Source organism: Oryzias latipes, chromosome 8, assembly GCF_002234675.1.
Source record: "Oryzias latipes chromosome 8, ASM223467v1".
Lineage (NCBI taxonomy): Eukaryota > Metazoa > Chordata > Actinopteri > Beloniformes > Adrianichthyidae > Oryzias > Oryzias latipes.
In genome coordinates this window covers 20,336,983-20,363,316 of record NC_019866.2, presented here as the reverse complement: position 1 = coordinate 20,363,316, position 26,334 = coordinate 20,336,983, and the positions used below count along the sequence as shown (strand labels likewise).

Genomic DNA, 26,334 nt, shown 5'->3' with positions numbered 1-26,334 from the left:
CCTGGAAACATAAGAGTGTCCTGATTGTATAATAAACAAATGAATGTGTTTTCTGTAAGAATATCATCATTTAGCTCTGGTTTGGGGGGGCTGATCTGCCCCTCTGTCTTTGATGTGAGTCCCAAACCACTATTCACGTGGACACACCTCCCATGGGGAGCGCGTAGAAACAGACAGGAAGTGGTTCAGCAAACACAGGGATGAAGCAAATAACAATCTAAATAATGCACATGTCTGAGTAGCTGAAGGAAAAACTTGCTGGTTCTAAATCTCCTCTTGAATAATCGAGAGCCTGTTGAGAGCGGTCGTTTAAGGTTAAGACGACAAACACAAGAAAGAGGCCGTAATGAAAGAGTTTCTTCATGTGCTGAAGCTGGACTTCTTTTTTTTAGCTTGTTAATCAAATCAGGCATAAATATCTAAGTATTGGTCATATTTGACCAACAGTGCAGAAAAGGTTCAGACATGTTTGGATGGATTATGCTACGCACACACCGAGCATGAGATACGAGTTTGAGAACCTGACAAACTGCTAAAACTTTCTTGAACGCTCTTTTATCATTTGGGGTTTACACTGGACTATCACTGTCACCCAATACTGGCTTATGTACTCACAGTTGGAAAAGGCTTGGTGGGAAATGACAAAGCGGTGAAAATCTCAGGAATCTTTTTCCAGGCATTTTCCTTCACAGCTCTATTCAGATTTATGAAAGACTTGGTGTCATAGAATTCCAGTCGACCACAAACCACAATTTTTGATTTCTCCTTCATGATTGACTTTTTAACTGGTTGCTACTTCCATCTTATGAAAAAATACGTCCCTACCAAATCCGAGTCCATGATCAACCAACTTAACTGTTGACGCGCATTTAATGCCCACGCGTTTATTTATGTAGAGCCCGAAAATTGTCATAAAAACTTGCGTTACTACGTGTGAACGCAAAAGTTTTTAACTTGGAAGCCTGAAATGTGCATTTACGCACACTTACATGGACTTTTTGTTCTTTATTTTGCCGCTGGATAGCTCAGTTAGCTGGGCGCAGGACTGTCACCCTGGATTCACTTCCCAGGGCAAGTTATGAGCCAAAAACCCAGAGTGGGTCCTCAGGTAAGACCCCTCACGCTGCTGCCAATCTGGGTCTTCCTATGCTTTGAAAATACATGCTTGTGTCAAGAGGGGCATCCGGCATAAAAACTCTACCCCTGATGGGAAAAGGTGAACAACAACATGGAATTTTTCTTGGAAATGGCTGCCTGAGTGCAAGTTTCTGACCCTGGTGTGAACGTAGCATTACTCTTCATTGAGATATTTTAGAAGCTAAAATGTGAAGAATCTGTTTGATTTCTCACACTCATTAATGGTGTCCATAAAAAGGAGCTATAATTACTACAAAACAGTCATTTTGCTGTTTAAGGCTTGCATTAAAAGTGCTTCTGTGAGCAGAGAAGGTTGAAATATTGTTGATCTGTGAGGCAATAAGGATGCTGGCTCCATAGGCTGGATCTCCTTTTCATGTTGCCCTGCCAAAGGGCTGCAAATATTTTCATATACCTGTGATGAAGCAGGTTCCCTGCCTTGCTGTGACAACCCTTCCTCACCCTCCTCTTCCTCAGTTTTTGTTTGCCTTCATTCCGTCTGGACTTTCCTTTCACCCACAGCTCCACTCTGTTCGGTTGGGGCGTGGGAGTCAGGAGAGAGTGAGCTAACACCGCCGGCCTGATTAGGTGGTGGAAAAGAGGGCTGATAATACGGCGAGGGAGGAGGGAGGGCTGAAATGGAGCTGGGGTAAAAAAAAATTAAAGGGGGTGTGGGGTTTGGAGATCCGTATAAAAGCTTTAGCCGTTAAGAATGATGACATATTCCTCTGGAGAAAATACAAGTTCCCCCTAATCTAACACAGTAAGTACTTCAGAGTAAATAATCTCTTTAAACTTTCACTTTCTTAAAAGAAAAAACTGTCATAAAACTGCACTTTTTCTTCAACTATTATTCTCATTTCTTGGAAATGTTTGGTAAAGTGTGTTTTCTGTGTGAGTATAATCCGTGGCCTCGGGCTGGCTGTCTGCACACCAACATCATGCCAGCAGCTCTTTCCAAAAACTTCAGCACATCATGTCTGCAGAGTAGAAACCCAGCAGAACACCTACTGAGACGCAGACAGCCAGAAAACTTTGGAGACTCTGCAGGCAGCATCACTCAGCCACAGCTCTGGCCTTTCTTTGTCTGTGCTGAGCATCTAAATTTTATTGTATTTGGTTTTTTTTTCCTGTATGGAAGCCGTCCAAGATTAGGGCTGCTTGAGCTGGATTCCATCCTCAAAACCAGAGAATAGAAGATAAAGTTTTGCAGACTCTCCATTGCGTTTTCAAACATTGAGTCTCCAGGTGGCTTTGGTGTGCAGATGATGCAGGACACCAGCAGCTTCTGCTGAGAAAAAGTGGGTTAGGACTGAATGATTTGGCTACCTGACAGCTTTTCCCTTCCCTGCAAAGTGAGTTGAGTGGTGCAGATTAACATGGACTTTACTGCAGCGCAGGCTCTTCATGCATGAATGGGGTCTTTGATAACTGCTGCACAGGAGCGTTTAGCAGCTGTATGCAGGAGAGCATTTATGAACATCTCCTTCCAGCAGTCACACACAAACCGCAAGCATAAATGTGCCATTCTTGCCCACGTATTGAGAACATAATCCATTTTTTACACCTTTTCTCGAAGTTCCTTTGCAGCGCTGAGATGACTCACTGAAAATCCTGTCTCCTTTTTTTTCCCAGCCGTCAGGCAGATCAAACGCTGGAAGATGAGGAGCCTTCTGCAGTGTCTGGCACTCTGTGCTGCGGTCTCTTTCTGCGCCTGCTATGGTATAAAGCCTCCCAGACATCCTCACACGCAGATATCATTTCTTGGTTTATGATTAACCCAACTCCATGTTTTTTTTTACCATAGATTCTCATGAAAGCACAGAATCCTTTGAAGGTGATTAACAGATGCATCTTTCCTGGAAAAACCTACATGCTTTTCTTAACACAGAACTTTCATTTAACACTGGACCAGCTGTTTCTTTGCTTGGCCCAGGTCAGATGCATGTTGGTTCGGATTTTGTTGATACCGTTTTATGCTTTCAGATTTGTTTGTGCCTCGAAACCGGGCCAACTCGTTCATTACTCCACAAAGGCGCAATGTTTTCGTCCCACCCAGAAGCATCGGCAACAACCAGTTCAACGTCTGGAGGTAGGCACGGTACAGACTTTATTCACAGCAGGTCTGAAGCCGTCTGCACACATGCCGTGCACTCATAAACTGTACTTTCTTCAGACAAGGATCATTAAGATCATTAAAACATCGACATGTGCTTCAGTCATCCACCCGAGCAAAAGCACAGACGTTGTATTAGAGGGCGAATGCTTGAAGGAGATGATGCAGCCTTTTCCTCATCCTCCAGGCCCAGAAAGTCTCCAGCCGAGATGCAGGCAGAGACCTGCGAGGACTTCTCCCCCTGCCGCCTCTACGCCTATCGCTTCGGCTACCAGCAGGCCTACCGGAGATACTTTGGACTGGGAGGTCGAAATCGACTCCCACAGTCCTACAGACCAGCGGGGAGTCGTGGATTCTAAACCCAAACCCAAATGCAGTTCACTAACTCCACATACGTCTGAATTTTGATACACTTTTATTTACCTGAGGTCAACCTTGGCCAAGTGTTGGTAAGCTTTCAGTGTCACTCAAATCCTTTGACAACCCCAAATTATGCAAGCTGCCATTACCCCCATGTAGAACTTCACCGCTCATCCCTTTCTTAATCTCAGGATAACTTTAATCTGCAGTTATCACACCTCCCCAGCACTTTTGGGCTTTAAGGGATGTGCTTGAACGATGTGTTTTGCAATTTATTACTATTTTTTTGTTATATCCCTTTTTTTAGCCAGTTTAATCAAGGCCTGCTCTGCTGTCAGGGATTTTTATCAGATTAAAAACAAAAAAATATAGAAAAAATGTGCATTTCTGAGGGGCATTTATATATTTTTTGTCAAGTAAACAAGCATTTTGGAAACCAGTGTCAGTTTTTCTTTGTAGAAGAAATAAAGAAGGAAGTAAACATTGAGTTTGGTTTACAAATGTTTGTTCTGATAATCTAAAAATCTGTTTTGAGGCCTAAATGATAAATGACCAATAAACAACCTATCAAAAGTGCAAACAATCCCCTCCAGAGGCTGGATTCATGAAGCAATATCTATTCTTTCTGACTCTTTTACTCCTGATATTATATCCTATGAAGATGAGATGAATCTTTGAATCTCTGCAAACGCCAGTGCATTTACAGCAAACACATGTTGGATGTTTTAGACCTGAAAAGGAGCACATGTTGGAATGAAACTTCTTGAAGTTTTGAAGAATGGAAGGACACAGATGTGAAATTGACACCTTGGCATTTGCAGGGCAAAAACCAAAAGTCTGGCTAAAAAGAAAAAAAAGGAGACTTTAGGAAATGATGCCAGCAGCCACAGCAGCAGATTGTATAAAACAGAAGAAAAAAAATTCTGCTTGTAGTAAAACACACATTCTACTGAAAGCTTGTGTTTTAGTTACAAAAGTAAAGTTTCAAGTTAAGGTTTCCTTGTTTAAAGCTGAGACATAGGAGGTTCTAATAAATGCCGTCTTTATGAAGGAAATCACTGTGGTTTGGAGTAAAAGAGCAACCAAAGCATGCCACAGCAACATGCTATTCTTTATTTGTACCACACAGCTTCCTCCAGCTCATGAGATTTGGGTCCAAGAGAACATTTTATGAGCACTGAAAAAGTTGTACCTCTTCAGGGTTCCAGCTGCTTTTATTTTTCTATGATTATTATTATTTTTAATCTCCTCTGCTAACCAAACAGCAAAGAAGACAATATGGTTGTCTCCGTTTATCACAGGATGAAAATACATGACATGTCACAGAGAAAAGTGTTCTGGACACATTATTCTGGTAAAGTATCATTACATTTGTTAACCTTTAGGTGCTGAGGAATCTGAGGTTATTTGCTGAAATGTCAGCGTAGTCAACTCCACGGCTTTATGGTAGAGTGACCGCCCTGAGATTGGATGTGTGCAGGTTCAAGTCTATCAAAGACTCAAAAAACAGGACCCAAAGCCTCTCTTCTTGACACTCAGCATTTAGGGGTTGGGTTGGGGGGGGTTAAACCTTCAAATGGTTCCTGTCTGCAGCTCACTGCTCCCCCAGGGGATGGGTCAAATGCAGAGAGCACATTTCAAACATCTAGATGTGTGACAGCTATGGGACCTTAACCTCAGCTTGAAGACGTGATAAACTGGATTCATTGTAATATTAAGCTCTATTTGCCTGCAGTATAGTAGGATGACATTCAAAAAAGACAAAGAAAGCCCTGTTTTTCATTCTGGAAGGATCTTTTACAGCTGTTCACATACAAACAAAATGGGAAAAAATAGATAAGATCTTTGTTTTAATGTACAACAAACAGATTGTGCTATCTTAGATGACCCCACCCTTACATTGACGTGTTCTCCCTACCATGACAAAGGTGGGTAAAGGTGGAAAGATTTCATGTAATCCATGGACACCAGTGAAGATCACAAATCATTGAAGAAAAAAGGTTCAGAGCACTGTCTAGTGGGTCTAGATGACCCAACTCCTAATGTTAAATTGTCTAGTGCAGGGGTGTCAAACTCATTTTCACTGAGGGCCACATCAGCATAGTGTCTGTCCTCAAATGGCCAGATATAACTTATACATGTATTAAATGTAATGAAAAATAAATGTAACTTCAATGTGAAATAGCGCATTATTTATTTATTGTAACGTTTTAAATGATAATTACAGTTGCATAGAAAATATATGTTTGTTTGTTACTTTAGCATAAATCCTTTTACATTTGATTCTGTCAGGTTAGGTTATATGCACAGTGTTTAAGTCCTAATGTATAGTTGCCCAATCTGATATTTTGAGTCTGATTCCCCCTATATATGAATAAATACACACCAATATTTTTTCTTTATTTTTAGAAATTAAAAACGTTTATGCTCTTGCGGGCCACAGAAAATGACATGGAGGGCCACATTTGGCCCCCGGGCCTTGAGTTTGACACATGTGGTCTAGTGGGTCTAGATGACCCAACTCCCAATGTTAAAGTGCCTTGGATAGCTTAGGGGCTAAAGGAAACTTGTCTACAGTAAACATGTTTCTTTCAGGGAAAATGCAGTGTTCTTAATAAGAGACTAACTAATATTACTATAAAGAGAACAAAGAGCAAAGTAAAGGCAGCTCTCTGAGAGGATCTTCTTCATATTCATATTAATTTAGATGTTTGAAACACAAGTGGTTTATGCTTCATAAAAAGGAGATTAATGTCTTTGTAAAAACAGAAGATTTTCTTCTCATCAAAGTCTACATTTTTTATATATATGTAAAACATATTTCTTCTTTTAAGTGAATGAAACCCATTTCCAAAGATTTATTTCCAGAAAACATCAAAGTTTCATATATTGGCCACAAGAGGTCTCTCATGTTCAAAGAAATGTGGTAGTTTGGGGAAAAATGGGAAAGTTTCAAGACATTTACTCATCTAAATAAATATGAAAGTAAATATCAGCAATCATTAAATATGTTTTTAACTTCCAGAATCTTTAGTAAAAAAAAGGCCTTTATAGAAGAAGAAATGTAATGGAAAAGCGGGGCTTGAATGCATTTAAAATAAATATTCCAAAACTTCATCACAAATCCTACAAAACTGTCAACAATTATTTAGATTAAATGGTAAAATGTATAACTTTGAATAGTATCAAGAGTATAATTTGTTGGTCTGCACTATGAAGTGATCAGACTCTGACACTGAACAGGATCAGAGAGCATCATTTTGATGAGGTATTGAAATAAATGTAAAAACCTCCAAAACAAAGAAAAAGCACATCATTTAAGTAGAAATAGAAATGTTTACTGGAATGTAATTGTATGTTTCAGGGGAATAATGAAGAAAAATCGTCAAAGCAAATAAAAATTTATTTTTTTCAAATCTTTAATTATATAACTACCCGTGAAGCATTTTATTCATCAGTAAACCCCAGAGTACCTCGTCCATCTTTGTTTGTGCTCTCAGTCAGTGCTGGTTTGTAGCTGTTTTTATTTTATTTTTTGCATCCCCACTAATACTCTGGAAAACTGACAGCTTTTTCCATAAACGTGCACCTTGTTTTGGTCAGGGCAGTGCAAAATGTAACCAGACAGACTGGTTAAACATTAAAAAGGGTACTTTCAGTTTACAAAAATAAAGGTGAACTGTTTCTATGAAAAGACCAGAGCTGTAGGAATTTAGCCAGTGATAACAGATCGGCATCATTTTCCCAAAAACACCACAGAGATTCAAAAAAAACAAAGACTGAATGAACAATGAGTCTCAAAAAAGGTCTGTTTCTTAGAACAGGCTCATCTGCAGTTGAACAGAAAAGCTTTCATCTGAGAAATAAAACTGCAGAGAGTCATAAATGAATGGTGCACTGTAAACCATCTGACAAGCAAACATTTCAAACCTTGTTTAAGAATTTGATCAGGTTTTAAGCTCTTTCATATTTATTCTAACATTCCAGGCTTTTCTCAAAATCAACAATCAAGTGGAGAAAATTTTGTCTAATTAAGTGCTAGGATCTAGAAAGAAATGTTAAAATGAGTCAAAGTCCTTTTGCTCCAAACCCTTGAAAAACGAAGAACGAGATTTAACCATTGCACTATCTTAGATAAACCCACCCTTACATTGACATGTTCTCCCTACCATGACAAAGGTGGATAAAGGTGGAAAGATTTCATGTAATCCATGGACACCAGTGAGGATCACTAATCATTGAAGAAAAATGGTTCAGAGCACTTTCTAGTGGGTCTAGATGACCCAACTCCCAACGTTAAAGTGCCTAGGATAGCACAAGGGTTACAACAAACACAAAATCACTGAAGATAAGAAGAACTGTAATTTGTGGTTCAATTTTAAGGGTTTTATTTGAAAGTTCAATGAAGTCAGATTGGCATTCATTGTCATTATTTTAAAACAAAAATGTAGATTTATGTTTTAAGAATAATTTATTAAAGATTGACCAATTTGTAGAAAGATTGAACTCTGTTTTAGTTCACACTAGGTTCTACAATCAGTAATTTCTAGTTTTTTTGTCACTGTAATAAAAAATGAACTACAATTAGGTGCATAAAAACTCAATAAACATAAACCATAAACCAGAACAAGCAAAAAAAATCATTGGGCTTTGAGAACATTTAATTTGAAGTAAATCTATGTAACAGATTTTTAATCAAATTTTTCCCATTTTGAATTATTGTGTAGAATTTGTTGTTTCTCAATATTTTATCCTACAGTTTTGTCATTAAGTAAAAATGACAAGTTGACAGATAATTTTACTACTTTCTAGTGATTTTTTTTCTCAGGATTATTGTAGTTTCTGTTCCTATGTTTTTAGGCTACCTCTTTTTGGAACTCTAATAATAATGAAAATAATTTAAACAACTAAAACCTGCTCTTGACTTCCTCTTTTGTTTTTGTTTTTCTGAGGATTACACAAAAATCAGAGTAAAAAGAGACGAACGTGGCTGTGAACTTCCACAGAGGCTGCCTGAAGCAAACACACAGTTATATCATTCGCTGAACCACACCAACAAACCAGTTTCTGTTATGACGATGAAAACACAAACAGATTGAGTCAGGACTTCTTGGACTTGATCTGATTCTGCACACAAATGAAGTGAAGAATGTGTTTGTGTTTACGTCTTCCTGTTTAATACACCCACTGATGCACGACAAACATTTTAAATATTTTACATTTAATCCATCCTGCTGTCAGGAAATGTGTGCAAACTATCAGCAGCTAAGAAGGACAGCATGACGAAAAATGATAAATGCAAAGTTTCCTTCTGTAAGTTTTAAATTCTCTCTAATGATCAGACCACGACCGAATGGGAGCCAGAAGATCATCTTTTATGCGAAACAACATTTCAGAATGTCTTTGTTTTTCAGCATCATTTTCTGAGCATCTACCTTCTATTGTGTCTTTTTATTTATCACTCTGTCATTGATCACGGATAAAGATAAATATTGAAAAAAGAACTGCAGGCAAAGTGAAGCAACAAGGATATTGAGTTCACTGTCAGAGTCAGGAATGTGGCAAAACTCCAAACCAGTAAACAATCTGAGTTTCAGCCACAAACAAACAGATGTTCCGCTTGTGAATGTTTTCCAGAAACAAGACTGAGGAGTGGCAGGCGGGGCTTCCTCCACAACAAACCACGAAATAATTATAGATTCTGAGTTTGGCCTGTAATGTCAATCATAGAAACTCTTCAGCTGTGGGAAACAGAATGTAAATAAATAAATAATAAGAAGGAATAATAATGAATAATAATAAGGAATCACATGTTTTGATTTTAAAAGAATTTAATTGTGCAGAAAATAAACATTTATCTCATGCAAGCAAGCAATAATTCTGTTCCTCACAGACCTGTTACTTTTTTCTTTAGGTAGCTTTTCTATCTTCCACTGGTTAACTGTTTTTTAATGTCGCATGTTTGAACTGGTTATCTGTACAAATAGACACCTGTCCACACCCTTAAACAGTCAGACTGCAAATTGTCCACCAAGACCAAAGAGCTGTCAAAGTACACCAGGGACAACATAGTCACCTGAACAAGACTAGGATGAACCAATTTACATAATCAAGCAGCTTTATGAAAAGAGATCAAATATTGGATCTCCCTCCTCCTAGAGCTCCAACCCAACATCTCACCTGGTGGGGAACAAACGGTGGGGAAAATCCAAGAGCTACACATATGAACTGGTCATTGACCTGAAGAGAGCTGGACCACAGTAACAAAGGTTACTATAGTAACACACTATATCATCATCAAATCCTGCAAAGCTCCAAAGGTCCACCTGCTTAAGACAGTACATGTCCAGACCCGTCTAAAGTTCTCCAGAGACCATCTGGAATATCCAGAGGAGGGCTGGTAGAATGTTATGTGGTCAGATGAAACCAAAAGCTTTGGTATAAACACCAATCGGGGAAAGAATGTTGAGTTATTAAGAACATCATGCCCATTGTGAAACATGGAGGTGGAAGTATAATGCTTTGAGGTTACTTTTCTGCATGTATGATGAGATTTGTGTCTAAAACCTCCTTTCACCAGTGTGAGCACTGAGGATGAACCAGGGCTGGATCTTCCAGCATGACAACAATCCCAAACACATCGCCCGGCATCAAAGAGGTAGCAACGTAAAAATAATTCAAGGTTCCTGAAGTGATCTAGCCAGTCTCTGTACCTCAGTCCAATAGAGAATCTGTGAACGAAGTTGAAAGTTAGTGTTTTCCAGCAACAGCCCCAAAACATAACAGCTCTAGAGAAGATCTGCATAGAAGAATGGACCAAAATACCAGCTTTAGTGCAAACCAGGTAAAGACCTTTGACCTCTGGCATTGACAACCAATGTTACATTAAAGCACTGAGGTAAACTTTTGTTATTGACCAAACAATTATTTTCTGCACCATTACACCAAAGGATTCTTAAAAAACAAATCAATCTAAAACTCTGAATTCTTTTTTAAAATTCTGTTTCTCACAGTTGAAGAGTAACTATGATGAACATTACAGATCAAACTCAGCTTTAGAAGAACAAAATAAGTAACTTTTAACTATTGTAACTATATTATATTCACATTATACTGCACACTTAACTATTATAATAACTAAGTAACATAACTTGCAGAACCACTTCATAACTGCATCTAGAACAAACTACATCTATGAACCTTGTTTTTTAATTGCAAATTTGTCACAACAGAAGAATTGCTTCTTCACACCTTTCTTAGTGCTGTTCAGAGAACAATTTCCCCATTGTGGGATAAATAAAAGTAAATTAAAAAAAGAAGTTTAATTTATTTACTGGTAATAGGAAAATATGGCAAAATCAATCCACAATGCAAAGTGTGGAGAGATTTGTGGTCCATTACCAGTTTAGTTTTTTTTTAACTGAGTTGCTTTAAACGCAGATTCTCCAAGTTTGATTTTTTTTTTAATAAAGCAGACAAAAAGCTTTGTTTGCTTGTCTGAACTTAACCCCTCCAATAAGAGGGACTTGGTTTTTGAAGTTAAAGAAAAAAGCTTTGTATTAAACCTTGTTAGAAACCAAATTCTGTGTTGTTCCTTCCTTCTCTCTCAGTCAAAACGGTTCACCTTTCCAGTCTGTCTGATGTAGATGTGTTCGATTCTTGTGTGGCAGGCTGCCACTTACCTATAAACTGTGACTCACCTGCTTGGCTTGCAGCTTCTTTTCTTCCCATCTGTTGGAGAGTTTTAACCTGCATCTCTGATCCTGCCCAAACCGGTTTCCTGCTTTTGTGCTTTTCATTACCGTCAGCTTGTGGGGGATTCCTCTGCCAGTAAAAGTAAAACCCAAGCATTGTCACATTTGGCAAAAAGACATAGCCAACAACAACTAAATCAATTAAAATCCGACATTTGGTTTTCTAAAATATTTTTCAATAAAACAAAAAAAAATAATTAATGAAACAGTATGTATCACACTGAAAATGGACAATAGAAACAGAAGGAGAGAAAGAAAATCCTAAAACTACCGGATCATCTCCAAGCCACTTGATCTTCCTGCGACTGCAGCTGCATTTATTCTGAAGTTTCAGGTTCCCGGGATAAAAGAACATATCTGTGGACGCGGCTAAAGGATTCAAACAGATGACAAATTGAGGAGGCGCGTTGATGACCAAAGAGCCCACAAGACATTAAAGTACTTTAAGATCAATGTATTGGAGCCAAATTTGACCCAAATAATCCCCCTGAGGAGGATACCACTGTTGTTAGAGAAGACAAATGAGCTAGAATTTCCCATAATGCACGTGGAAGCTTCTGGGACAATGCTGTTTGATGAAAATCTGCAGCTTTTTTGGCTATTTGCTCTTTTTTGAGAGACCAGAAATGAAGAATAAAATGAGACATGGAGGAAGCTACACTGCTTTAGCTGTCAGTCAAATATAAGCAGGTTCAATGAAATCTCAGACTATCAAGACATTCTGGAGCCAAATGAATATCAGGCCAACATTGTAAAAAATAAATTGTTCTTAGTGCTTTGCCTGGTGAAATAAAGGTTTATATCTGTGAGCTTCTATAAGCCCGTATCCCAATTCTTCCCTACCCCTTTAATTGGAAGGGAATTTGAGGGATAGGGGTGTCCAAAATAGTGTTTTGAGGGTGAAACCCTTCAAAAAAGGGGGAAACACAAGGATACAAAGCCCTCCGCCGTGAGGAAGGGTAATCCGAGTCACGCCGTGAAGGAGAAATGGAACTGTCCCGATCTGACATTAGAAGACACTATTTTTGTATAACAATCCTTTTGGAGGACTCAATGTAGGGGTAGGGACATGTCTAACAGGTACAGGAAGAATTTGGATTCCGCCTTGGATCATGTCCGTATCCCCAATCTACACCCTAAGAAGGAAGCAGACGACTTACCTTTTGGTTCAGAGTGAGTGCATAGAGAAACAAGTGTAACAGCAGCCCAGAGTTCCAGGAAGTGAAGAAACATCTTTGTTCAAGCTGAGCCAAAACCTCTCTCAAAGAACCCAGTAATAAATCATTTCTGCTGTATTCAGCTGCAGAAATTCTACATTTTTTTCCAAACTGGCAGAGTTATTTGTTGAGTTGTTTAGAAGAAAACACAGTCTCATGACAGTGAATGTCAGTTTTTATGCAGACCAGAGAAACACCAGGAGCTGAGCTTAGAAACAATCCATCTGTCTGCTAAAGACTAATATATCTCAGAGTTTAATCAGCTTATGAGTTTGTGGACGAAAGAGAGATCAACTCTTCTCTTCTTGAAGTTCAAACACTGAAACAGCTTATAGCAAGCTGGAATTAGGCCAAATCTTGATGTGACTTGTCACACAATCAAACATTCCTCTACTAAAGCTGTTTATCACAGCAGCAAAGTCAACCTACTTTAATTCGGCTGCTTTTTTTTTTTTTATTGCCTTTGTCCCATTTAGAAAAATCAATTTTTTTAGGTTAAATTAAACTAAAATATCTTAACATTTTTTTTACGTTATTTTGTTTATTTTTGGGTGAATCTGAACATATTTGCAGGTTTGGGGTTTGGGTGTTTCCCTGACTCTGACAATCAGCAAAACTTTTTTGTTTTCCTGCATCCTCCTTGTTTTGAAAAACGTGTAGCAAGTCTGATCACTTCCCGGTTCTCCTGCATTACTGGTGACAGTTTGTTGACATTGTCTTACACCAGAACAGATTTGATCAAAGTTTTACAGTTTTTGCCAGTTACTTGTTTGGCTAAACCTTGCTCATTGTGCCAAAACTCCACACATACGTAAGTAAACGTGGTCTGACACTGGAAAATACACGTACTGGACACTTTTTTAGGTCCACCTTGCTGGGTTGGACCCCCCTTTTACCTTCAGAACTGCCTTAATCCTTGTTGGCAGAAATTCAACAAGGTACTGGACACATTCTTTAACCCTCGTTCGGTCCACATGGACATGATAGCATCACACAGTTGCTGCAGATTTGTCTGTACATCCATGATGCCAATCTCCCGTTCCACCACATCCCAGAGGTTCTCTATTGGGTTGAGATCTGGTGACTGTGGAGGACATTTGAGTACAGTGAACTCATTGTCATGTTCAACAAACCAGTCTGAGACGATTCCAGCTTTATGACATGGTGCTTTATCCTGCTGGAAGTAGCCATCAGAAAATGGTTCACTGTATTCATAAAGGGATGGACATAGTCAGCAACTATACTCAGGTAAGCTGTGGCTTTATTACCAATGGTCTATTGGTACAAAAGAGGCCCAGAGTGTGTCAAGAAAAAAACCTCCACACCATTATACCACTACCACAAACCTGAACCGTTGATACAAGGCAGGATGGATCCACGCTTTCACGTTGTTGATGGCAAATTCTACAAAATACAAAAAAATACATTTTTCCAATATTCTATTGTTCAGTTTTATTAGGCCTGTGTAAATTGTAGCCGTAGTCTCCTGTTTTTTGTAGACAGGAGTGGCACCCGGTGTGGTCTTCTGCTGCTGTAGTCCATTTGACTACTGTTTTTTTGCTGGCTGGTTGATGTTTGATTTAGTAAGTATATAATAAAGTGTAGTATGCAGGACCAACTGTTTCCCATGATGGAGTGTGCTGCTGAATTGTCACTAGAGTGGGAACCTGTATTTGAGGTGTGGTAACAAAAGCTTTAAGTTGTGTAACAAAGTTTTTCTGTGCTCTACTTTCTCTTTGAAAAAAGTTTCCTCTGGCGTTTACCGCTTGCAGTTCTGCTCCAAGAATTCTGGATTTCTTGACTTGAATCTGTTTGTGATGTCTGCATACTTGTGTCAGGACTGTCTTCAAGGTCATTACTTGAACTGGTTTCTTGGAGTTTTTCAGTAAATGATGTAAATGTGTTGCTCTTCAAGTTTTGAGCTCTGATGCATCTGATTCCTTCTTATTCAACATAGTAAAGTGTGTCTGAGTTTTCTTTGCAGATGCTTGGCAGGAAACTTTCTGCTTCTAGGAGTTATAAATATTAAACAAAAAGGTGAAGCCTTCACTTGTCTGGCTTATTTTCTCAACTTGTAGCTGAACTAACATCTCCTTTATTCATTAGAGATCTTTTTTTCAGAAGGAACACAGAGTGTTTGCAGTAGAAACGTTTGTTAAAGCCTGACAACAGATGTGTGCAGATGTGTGAAAATTCAGACTCCAAACAAAACGGAGTAGCTGAAAGTGTGTGTTAGTGTGTGTGAATGTTAGCGTGCCTGTGCATGTGTATGTCTTTGAATGTGTGACAATGTCTGTGCAAGTGTGTCTTTGCATGTGTGAGTGTGCATTGTGTGCGTGTGTCTGTATATTTGACTGTGTGTCTGTGCGTGCATGTGGGTCTTTGCGTGCAAGTGTGTCTGCATGTGTGTGTCTGTTTCTATGGGCATGTATTTTTTCATCTGCATGCTTGTGTCTTTGTGTGCGTGTGTTTGTGTCTATGAATGTGTGACTTTGCATCTAAGTATGTGTGTGTTTCTGTCTGTGCACGTTCCTGTGCAAGTCTGTGTGTGTTTATGCATATACATGATTCAATGAAAGTCTGCTGGAGAATAAACGTTTTATTTATGGCTCCATACGTTTAGAAATTGTTTTGAAAACTTGCTTGGAAATGTTCTTAATGATCTGAGCTTTTAATCTCAGAAAAATCTTCATTCATTCACTTTGTTGGTTCAAACTCTTGTAGCTTCACAGCTTCAGGGAAATTTGAAATCCAACACATAGATCCTCCCACAACTCTGCTACCTGGAATGTCCCTCAGGTTCAATAAAAGGCAGACGGTTGCTGCAGAGCAGCATTATTCCTGAAACCAGCTCAGCTCAGCTCAGCATGGATCAGCTTGTATTTGACAGTGAGAACCGCAGACTGATTGGGGAACTGGATAAGTCCTTCAGTCCACCCAGGCAGCCTTTGCTCCAGCCAGGTCGGGTTCTGTTAGGAAAGGGCAGCCTGATGAAGCAGGGTCGAAAGAAGTGGGATCTCAAAGCCTTCTTCCTCTTCAACGATGTTCTGGTGTACGGCAGCATCATTATGAAGGACCGCTGGTTCAAGAAGCAGAAGGTCATCCGTCTAGGTGAGCAGCTCCTCAGTCTACATCTTTCAGAGGGAACCCGATTCCTAACTAAACCTAAGAGCAACCGTTCAATTCAAAACGTTATTGCACTTCCACATTTCTGATTGATGAGTTTCATATTTTCATGAAGTGTTCTGTCTTTTCAGAGGACATCAAGATGGAGGATTTGGAGGACAGTGAGGACTTCAAGCACCAGTGGCTGATTTGTTCTCCCACGAAGTCTTTTTTTGTGTCTGCCCTTTCGCTGGAGGAGAAGAAGGCCTGGATGGAGCACATTGAGGAGTGTCGCAGGAACCTGCTGCAGGGTGGAGGCTGCACGCCAAGCTCCCGATATGCTCCCACCTGGATTCCTGACCATGTCTCCCAAAGATGCATGCGCTGCTTCACAATCTTCTCCCTCTCCAAGCGCAAACATCACTGCAGAAGCTGTGGGTTTTTGGTTTGCAGCCAGTGCTCCAAGGCCCGCGCCGTCATAGATGCTCTTCACCCCAAAAAAGAGGTGAGGGTCTGCAAACTCTGCAACAAAAAAGGAGAGGAGGACAACCGTCGTCCGAGAGAAGACAGTGTTGGACAGCACAGCCTGAGAAGTGAGGACTCATCATCATCATCCAGTGATGAAGAAAAAATATAAAACTTTTTTAGTGAATCCTGCACTTTGGTGGGAGGAGCTTAGAAGAAATGCGTGAATTGCACAAAGATTAATGATAAACATTAAGATGCAGGACTTTACTTACTGTGATTACATGTGTATTACATAACATTAATAATGAAGCCTTTGGTTATGTAAAATGCCATTACTGTATTTCCTTCTCTATGAATCAACATGAACGTATTGGTGGGAGGAGCTAAGAAGAAAAAGCATAAAAGATCTTAAAGACAAATAATCAGATGATACAAAGCATATAAAAATAGAAGGAATGATGTAAATCCTTGAAAAGAAACAAAATGAAATTATGTGTGTATGTTTTTTTATATTCCAGTATTTTTTCATATCTGGTGTATTTTCTCAGATTGTATCACTTTCTACTTTGTTGTTTGAATTATTATGTAATTATTCTGTCACTAATCTTCTGCTTTTCAACCCATTTTCAAAACAAAGTTTTATCAGATTATAATTTTTTCATTTTTGTTTAAAAATAAAATATGAAATACTTTTTATTCGTCAAATATAAAAATGACTTCCTGATTTTCCAAATTGTTTGCTTTCCCCCCCCCAAACAACCAAGTTATAAAACAATAGAATCGTTGATTCTATAGTCGATTGGCATTGGCACCGTCGCAGGAGTTGCCCTAGCGAGGCTGCAAGTAGCGTCAAACTGCTTTTGGGACTCCGACTCCGGATTTTTCTCAAGGTTTACTCCTAAGCCTTTTCCATTGGAAGAATGTAGCCGCAAGGCAGTGGAGGTTTAATAATCAGGGTTTTCCTTCCCCTAGATCAGAGGTGCCCAAATCCAGGCCTCGATGGTTGGTGTCCTACATGTATTCCAACCAACCTGCCATTGAAGCTCCTTATTGATTAACTGCAGCAGATCATCTTGACCATGTCTACATGCTTAAATGCATTAAGTTGCTGCCATTTGATTGGCTGATTAGAACTTTGCATTAATGAGCAGTTGGACAGGTGGTCCTAATAATGTTGCCATTGAATGTACATTATTCACATCAATTGAAACTCTGACTGACTATGCAAGCCTCAAAATGTAACTCTAATGGTAAAATGACTCATACATCCATTGTTTGTATACAGTGTTTCAGATCATAGTCTACTTTATATAAAATACTGCAGACTTCAAACAACCAAAAAGGCAAATATGCCCTTAAATACTGTACATTGTATCACTGTACATAGCTGTACAATTCAGATTTTGCAAAAAAAATAAGAAAAAGCAAACAAACAAAAAAAAAGAACAATAGTGTAAACACTGAACATCATGACAATTGTGCGGGTTTGGCTGTCTGCTTGGGTCGTTCCATTGCCTGCAGATGAGCCATGTGGTTAGCGGTCATATTGATGCCATCTCCAAGCTGAATAAAATTCCTTTATAGAGATTCTTACAGTACTTTAGTGTACATACTGCTTCATTTACTGTACTGAAACATCTCAACATAAGTAATCATGGTATGTTTTACAGAAGAAACCACTTTGGCTACAAAGGAGCATCAGTACCCTACAGCACCCTGTCCAGATGCAGTAATTTAGTAACTGTGAAGTGGTCTAGATGTGTGTAGACTCTCTGCTCAGATATCTCAAATGCAGCCTATAGTTTTTTGATATAGTCCACCAAAATGACTCTAATATCATCTGAAATAGAGGTTCATACATGGCCTCTTCAAACATGACCTTGTCCTCTTCTTCCTCATCCTCTCCCTCTCCCAGAATCAATGCTTGCAACGTTTTTATAATGGCTTAACTAAGTTTTATTTTTACTGGCTGATTGGTGTTTGATTTAGTAAGTAAATGGTTTCCAGTGTGTGTTTGAGGTGTGTCAATTACCTGCTGTGTTTTGGATTTTGTATGTGTGTTTTCCTTATTGCACCATGAGATTGGGTGTCTTATGTATGAAATAAAGTGTAGTATGCAGGACCAACTGTTTCCCATGATGGAGTGTGCTGCAGAATTCTCACTAGAGTGCAAAGCAGCAGTTCTAGGTTAAAGTTAAAGTCAAAGTCCCACTATCTGTCACACACATAGGTGTATAAAATTTGTTCTCCGCATTGGACCCATCCCCTGGGGGAGCAGTGAACTGCAGACACAGTTGTGCTCAGGAACCATTTGGTGGATTAAGGTGTGGTAACAAAAACTTTAGGTTGTGTTACAAAGTTTTTCTGTGCTCTACTTTCTCTTTGAAAAAAGTTTCCTCTGGCGTTTACCGTTTGCAGTTCTGCTCCAAGAATTCTGGATTTCTTGACTTGAATCTCTTTGTGATGTCTGCATACTTGTGTCAGGACTGTCTTCAAGGTCATTACTTGAACTGGTTTCTTGAAGTTTTTCAGTAAATGATGTAAATGTGTTGCTCTGCAAGTTTTGAGCTCTGATGCATCTGATTAGTTCCTTCTTTTTCAACAGAGTAAAGTGTGCCTGGGTTTTCTTTGCAGATGCTTTGCAGGAAACTTTCTGCTTCTAGGAGTTATAAATATTAAAGAAAAAGGTGGAAACTTCACTTGGCTGGCTTATTTTCTCAACTTGTAGCTGAACTAACATGTGTGTGTGTGTGTGTGTCTGTGAATGCAGATATGTATTTTCATGTGCTTCTGTATATTGTTTGTGTGTCTCTGCATGCACATTTGACTGTATGTGTCTTTGCATGTGTGTATGTGCATGTGTGTCTGTGGGTCTTTGCGTGCAAGTGGGTTGTGTGCGTCTGCAAAGGTGTGTCTATTTCTTGGCGCATGTATTTTTTCATCTGCGTGCTTGTGTCTCTGTGTCTATGAGCATGTGTAACTTTAAAATAGAACTACTTGGTTTCATAGGGCTGCTTTAACATAAAAAAAAAACAATCTTACGTTTCTATGTTGGAAAATCTTATGCTTGCAATGAGCAGCACACTTTAGGTGAACTGCCCGAGCATGTCTTTTCTGTAAATGTACTCTAAAAATAAACGCAACATGTCCTGGAACTTGATTCATTCTGTTCAAATGCCAAAGCCTCGTCTTCCTGAAGGAATTCTTCAAATGCAGAATGATAATGTGATACTGAGTTTGGCTCTTGCTCTGCTTTCTTCATCTTTCAGGACTTTTTTTCAAAGTTTTTCTCAAAAACTTGTGGAATGTGAATCTGTTTCATTATAGAAACTCTTCTCTGCACTGCTGTGTTTTTACACTAGATGGCGCTGTCATAGAAGAAGCTGAAGTGTCCAAAAGCAAGGGTCTGGAAATTTTGGCAAACAGGCAAAAGGCTCATATTTAATGTTTACTGAATCGACGGTTATGTTTCATTTGAATATAATTTATCTAACTTTTATTGATGGAATGAGCAGCTTATCATGCATCTTTCATTCTGGTGGTTCTGATGGCTAAAAATGTTAATCCATTTGAGATGGACTCATTTACTGGCATCCAGCGAGTAAAACATCCAGCTCATTGTGTCAAATGGGGTTTCTTTGCATTTCCTTCTGGATTTAGGCATTTCTTCGATTAGTCAAATTTTTGTTTCTACACAGAAAAAAAAAATCCTCTGAAAAAAAGAACAATGTGGACATCTGCTGGTCAAAAACAGAACGATCATAAAATCGATTTTCACCTTAATAGAAAAACTCTAAAGCTGTATGTAGTAAAATTTCATTCTGTTTTTTAATAATGCCTTTTTGATAAATAAATGTATTACAGTACTGCTGATTTCCTCACATGTAAATCGTAAATTAAAAAATATCAACTACATTCACGTCCTTTGGAGTGTGCAGGCCTCTCTTAAGGACATTTTTTGACTATGTGGTGGCCTCTGTTATCCACTATGCCGTGGCCTGTTGGGGAGCAGGCAGCACTGACCGGGACAGGAAGAGACTTAACAAGCTGGTCAGGAGGGCCAGTTCTGTCCTGGGCTGCCCACTGGACTTTGTGGAGGAAGTGGGTGAAGGGAGGATGTTGGCTAGGTCAACATCCATCATGGACAACACCTCTCACCCACTACATGAGACAGTGGAGGCACTGAAGAGCTCTTTCAGTGGCAGACTGTTACACCCCCCATGCAGGAAGGAACGGTTCCGCAGGTCATTCATCCCAACAGCTGTGAGATTGTACAATGTCACAGTTTAAATATGCATGTACAAACCGGTAATCATACATCCATAGCTCGTCTGTATAGTCTGTGTTTTTACTTTATTTAATTTTATTATTAGGCATAACATATGTTATGTCGTAATAGTGTACATAAGTTCTTACTTTTTACTTTTCTAGTAATAGTACTAATAAACCAGGCTGGACAAACACAATGGCAGCTCAAACTTCATGTTACGTTTCCCTTATTCCGAGTTTAGAAGCAGAGCAGAGATTCTGCAAAACTAAGTTTAACTAAAGGAAAGAATTTAGTTGAAGCAAATAAAAACACATTAGCTAAAAAGGAACTGCCTTTGGTAAACATAAACACCTGATAGTTACAAAAGATTTTATTTCATTGTGTACACAAAAAATATATATTTTTAACAAAATGGCTATAATACGCATCTGTGGCAGCTTTTCCCCAAAAGTTATGTTCACAGCGCCCTCAACATGTTCAAAGCCCTCGTTCAAGCATGCAAACATGTTCGCTTCAGGCTTCTGCGATCAAAACGTTCACTTTTTCAACTTTTATTAACAGTGATGAAAGTCAGGCAAGGAAAAAATCCCTGAACTTTTCTTTGAGCGATATGGCGGGCACAGAGCGAAATTTTGGAAAAATACGTGGTCTTAGATGCATTCTGGTGCATTCTGGCAACTAGTTATTCACTTCTTTATCAAGAAACTAAGACTAATTGGAGCATCATGATTTGTCATTCAAACCCCTAGTTTGACTCTCCATTAAGGACTTGCTGGTACTAAAAAAGAATTTGGAAAATTGCTCAAAGTAACACAATCCTACAATCTACGCTTTTCCTTAAAGCTGCAAAACATACAATTGCTAAAATATAGTAACATCAAAGCCCCAAATGGCAAAAAGAACACCAGTAACTATGATATTCTATGAAAATACCTCAGTTATTTATACATTATTTCTGCTTTAGAAATGACTGATGTACAACCTCCACTTGCACTGTTTTCTCAAACTATAATTACATCAAAATATGGGATCTGCTTTAAACTATAATTCTATAACATAATACATCAATTCTTTAACACCAATACTAAGTAATCTGGGAAATATCAAAACAAACATACAAACTAAACTAAACATTGTAAACATTATTTTTTAAGGGAGTGCGGGTCCAAACCATCAAATACTTATAATTAATGTCAACTATACTGAACTAAATCATGGTAATTAGGAAATACAAAAAAATTAGATAAAGAAATGTATTCAAAATAAAAACTGAAACTCAAAACTAAAATTGAAATTATTTCAAAATGTGGTTTTGAGATTATTTTACACAAAAAAGTATTTGACCTACACTACCTTAAAAATCTTTTTTTTCCAGCCAAGACCACTTCAATTTGTTTTTATCGTCTTCTCACAACTGAGGTCGTGACCACGCTCAATAATGACGATGCCTGCCATTATTTTAACACAAATTTGATCGCAAACTCTTCAGATGTGTTTGTGAAAGTTTAGCGTGGGTCCGCCAGTTTTGGTCTCTAGGGAAGCAAGTCACGCTGACCACGTGGTGCAGACAGAGCCAATCAGACCCGTCGACGCATCCGAAAGCAACTAAAACGTCCCGTCATTGGTCAATTAGGCCGGGAAGACGAGAGATGGCCACGACCATAGAGGAAGCGATCTGCGGAGAAATATAGAAAATGAAGCTAAAATTAGCTGATTTCAGACCATTTTTTAATCCGGAAAGCGATTTGTCCGTAGAGATCAGGGGCCTCATTTATAAACGTTGCGTACGCACAAAAGAAGGCGTACGCCACTCTCTATGCAATAGTTGAGATTTATAAAAAGCAAACTTGACGGGAAAATGTGCGGTCCTTCACGCAAGCTCTGACCCAGGCGTACGCACAAAAACGGGTGAAATGACAAACGGCGACACCGTCGGCAGATGGAAGAAACACGTAAAAGTGAAAATGACAATACTGCCTCTCATAAATAACATGAAGACTTCACAAAGCAAGTCTTACAATTATCAGCCTACACGAACACCCGTTTGATCGATCAGCAGTGAAACAAACAAAAAAAAATCAAACGAAAATTACAACAGAAATTCAAATGAACACTTATTTGCAAAAAGAAAAGTGAAATATGTTCTGCAATATTGGCATGTTGTGCAATTCATCCTCATAAATAATATAGTTAACGGAACGAAATAATGTACAAAACTGACATTCCCGTCAATGTGTCCGTCTGGCGGAGCAGATAGGTGCAGACAGACAGATGGATAGATAGAGAGATGAGAGAGAGATGCATTAATTGTCCACTGGGGAAAGTTGTTTTCATAGTAAAACATTTCTTCATAAGGTACGGAATTATGGTATTCATGCATATGCCTTTAGTTTGTTTTATTTTTGATAAAACAACGTATGTCTCGACCATTCAGAAAGCAACAAGAAATTACATTTGCGCTGAACAATTTCCCATTTCCACGTCGATTATTCCCGACATCTGTTGCTTGTCAGATGCAATTAAATAGATGGAAATAAAATGCTCCATCACAATGCGTAATGACGCACAATGGCTGATCTTGCGCTCTCAGAAGATGTGGCTAATGGAAGAATTCGGAGAGAAAATGCAGAATTTCAAAATAAAACCCAATTGAAATCTGTTATTACTGCATTATTGCCACATGTTGACAAAGCTGTAAATTGAAAACTCCTAGTTTCCACAGACTCATTTAACTTCACACTTATAGTATCCCACCTGGTGAGGCCACAAAAAAAGTTTCAGAGGGATCTGATGTGGAATTTCAAAATAAAATCCAATTCTAATCAGTTATAAATGCGTTATTGCCATATTTTGACAATGGTGTAAAATGAAAACTGCTAGTTTCCACAGAGTCATTTTACTTCTCACTTATAGTAGCCCACCTAGTGAGGCCACAAAATAAGTTACAGAGGGATCTGATGTGGAATTTCAAAGTAAAACCCATTAAAAGTCTGGTATAAATGCGTTATCGCCACATGTTGACAGAGCTGTAAAATGAAAACTCCTAGTTTCCACAGACTCATTTCACTTCTCACTTATAGTATCCCACCTGGTGAGGTCACAAAATAAGTTTCAGCACGATCTGATGTGGAATTTCAAAATAAAACCCAATTGAAATCTGTTATTACAGCATTATGGCCACATGTTGAAAGAGCTGTAAATTGAAAACTCCTAGTTTCCACAGACTCATTTCACTTCTCACTTATAGTATCCCACCCAGTGAGGCTACAAAAAAAGTTTCAGAGGGATCTGATGTGGAATTTCAAAATAAAACCCAATTGAAATTTGTTATGACCGCATTATCGGCACATGTTGAGAGAGCTGTAAATTGAAAACTCCTAGTTTCCACAGACTCATTTCACTTCTCACTTATAGTATCCCACCTGGTGAGGCCACAAAAAAAGGTTCATAGGGATCTGATGTGGAATTTCAAAATAAAACCCAATTGAAATCTGTTATTACAGCATTATCGCCACATGTTGACAATGGTGTTAATTGAAAACTCCTAGTTTCCACAGAGTCATTTCACTTCTCACTTATACATATACTACTAGTGGAAACTAGCAGTTTTCATTATACACCATTGTCAACATATGGCGATAACGCATTTATACCAGACTTCTAATGGGTTTTATTTTTAAAATTCCACATCAGATCCCCATGAAACGTTTTTTATGGCATCTCCAGGTGGGTCTCTATAAGTTAGAAGTGAAATGAGTCTGTTGAAACTAGGAGTTTTCAATTTACAGCTCTCTCAACATGTGGCCATAATGCTGTAATAACAGATTTCAATTGGGTTTTATTTTGAAATTCCACATCAGATCGTGCTGAAACTTTTTTTGTGACCTCACCAGGTGGGATACTATAAGTGAGAAGTCAAATGAGTCTGTGGAAACTAGGAGTTTTCAATTTACAGCTTTGTCAACATGTGGCAATAATGCTGTAATAACAGATTTCACTGGGATTTTATTTTGAAATTCCACATCACATCTATCTGAAACTTTTTTTGTGACATCACCAGGTGGTTATCTATCAGTGAGAAGTGAAATGAGTCTGTGGAAACTAGGAGTTTTCAATTTACACCATTGTCATTAGTTGGCGATAATGCTGTAATAACAGATTTCAATTGGGTTTTATTTTGAAATTCCAAATCAGATCCCTCTGAAACTTATTTTGTGACCTCGCCAGGTAGAATACTATAAGTGAGAAGTGAAATGAGTCTGTGGAAACTAGGAGTTTTTATTTTACAGCTCTGTCAACATATGGCGATAACGCTGTAATAACAGATTTCAATTGGGTTTTATTTTGAAATTCCACATCAGATCTATCTGAAACCTTTTTTGTAACATCACCATGTGGGATACTATAAGTGAGATGTGAAATGAGTCTGTGGAAACGAGGAGTTTTCATTTTACAGCTCTGTCAACATGTGGCGATAATGCTGTAACAACAGATTTCAATTGGGTTTTATTTTGAAATTCCATATCAGATCGTGCTGAAACTTTTTTTATGGCATCTTCAGGTGGGTCTTTATAAGTTAGAAGTGAAATGAGTCTGTGGAAACTAGGAGTTTTTATTTTACAGCTCTGTCAACATATGGCGATAACGCATTTATACCAGACTTCTAATGGGTTTTATTTTAAAATTCCACATCAGATCCCTATGAAACGTTTTTTATGGCATCTCCAGGTGGGTCTCTATAAGTTAGAAGTGAAATGAGTCTGTGGAAACTAGGAATTTTCAATTTACAGCTCTCTCAACATGTGCCGATAATGCGGTCATAACAGATTTCAATTGGGTTTTATTTTGAAATTCCACATCAGATCTATTTGAAACTTTTTTTGCGACATCACCAGGTGGGTATCTATCATTGAGAAGTGAAATGAGCCTGTGGAAACTAGGAGTTTTCATTTTACAGCTCTGTCAACATATGACGATAACGCTGTAATAACAGATTTCAATTTGGTTTTATTTTGAAATTCCACATCAGATCTATCTGAAACTTTTTTTGTAACATCACCAGGTGGGATACTATAAGTGAGAAGTGAATTGAGTCTGTGGAAACTAGGAGTTTTCAATTTACAGCTTTGTCAAAATGTGGAAATAATGCTGTAATAACAGATTTCAATTGGGTTTTACTTTGAAATTCCACATCAGATCTATCTGAAACTTTTTTTGTGGCATCACCAGGTGGAATACTATAAGTGAGAAGTCAAATGACTCTGTGGAAACTAGGAGTTTTTATTTTACAGCTTTGTCAACATGTGGTGATAATGCTGTAATAACAGATGTTCAATTGGGTTTTATTTTGAAATTCCACATCAGATCCTGCTGAAACTTTTTTTGTGGCCTCACTAGGTGGGATACTATAAGTGAGAAGTGAAATGAGTCTGTGGAAACTAGGAGTTTTTATTTTACAGCTCTGTCAACATATGACGATAACGCTGTAATAACAGATTTCAATTGGGTTTTATTTTGAAATTCCACATCAGATCTATCTGAAACCTTTTTTGTAACATCACCATGTGGGATACTATAAGTGAGATGTGAAATGAGTCTGTGGAAACGAGGAGTTTTCATTTTACAGCTCTGTCAACATGTGGCGATAATGCTGTAACAACAGATTTCAATTGGGTTTTATTTTGAAATTCCACATCAGATCGTGCTGAAACTTTTTTTATGGCATCTTCAGGTGGGTCTTTATAAGTTAGAAGTGAAATGAGTCTGTGGAAACTAGGAGTTTTTATTTTACAGCTCTGTCAACATATGGCGATAACGCATTTATACCAGACTTCTAATGGGTTTTATTTTAAAATTCCACATCAGATCCCTATGAAACGTTTTTTATGGCATCTCCAGGTGGGTCTC

General features: G+C 38.4%; 2 protein-coding genes across 2 annotated transcripts; both read left to right on the top strand.

The window, feature by feature from the left end:
- Positions 1 to 1,774: 1,774 nt before the first annotated feature.
- Positions 1,775 to 4,191, top strand: mgp (matrix Gla protein). Its single transcript, XM_004071811.4, has 5 exons — positions 1,775 to 1,900; positions 2,773 to 2,859; positions 2,945 to 2,974; positions 3,124 to 3,229; positions 3,441 to 4,191. Exons 2-5 carry the CDS (start codon positions 2,799 to 2,801, stop codon positions 3,610 to 3,612), a joined length of 369 nt encoding a protein of 122 aa, XP_004071859.1. The 5' UTR covers positions 1,775 to 1,900; positions 2,773 to 2,798; the 3' UTR covers positions 3,613 to 4,191.
- An 11,217-nt stretch (positions 4,192 to 15,408) lies between these two features.
- LOC101175000 (pleckstrin homology domain-containing family F member 1-like) lies at positions 15,409 to 18,856 on the top strand. Its single transcript, XM_011478526.3, has 2 exons — positions 15,409 to 15,695; positions 15,842 to 18,856. Exons 1-2 carry the CDS (start codon positions 15,452 to 15,454, stop codon positions 16,324 to 16,326), a joined length of 729 nt encoding a protein of 242 aa, XP_011476828.1. The 5' UTR covers positions 15,409 to 15,451; the 3' UTR covers positions 16,327 to 18,856.
- Positions 18,857 to 26,334: the final 7,478 nt, after the last annotated feature.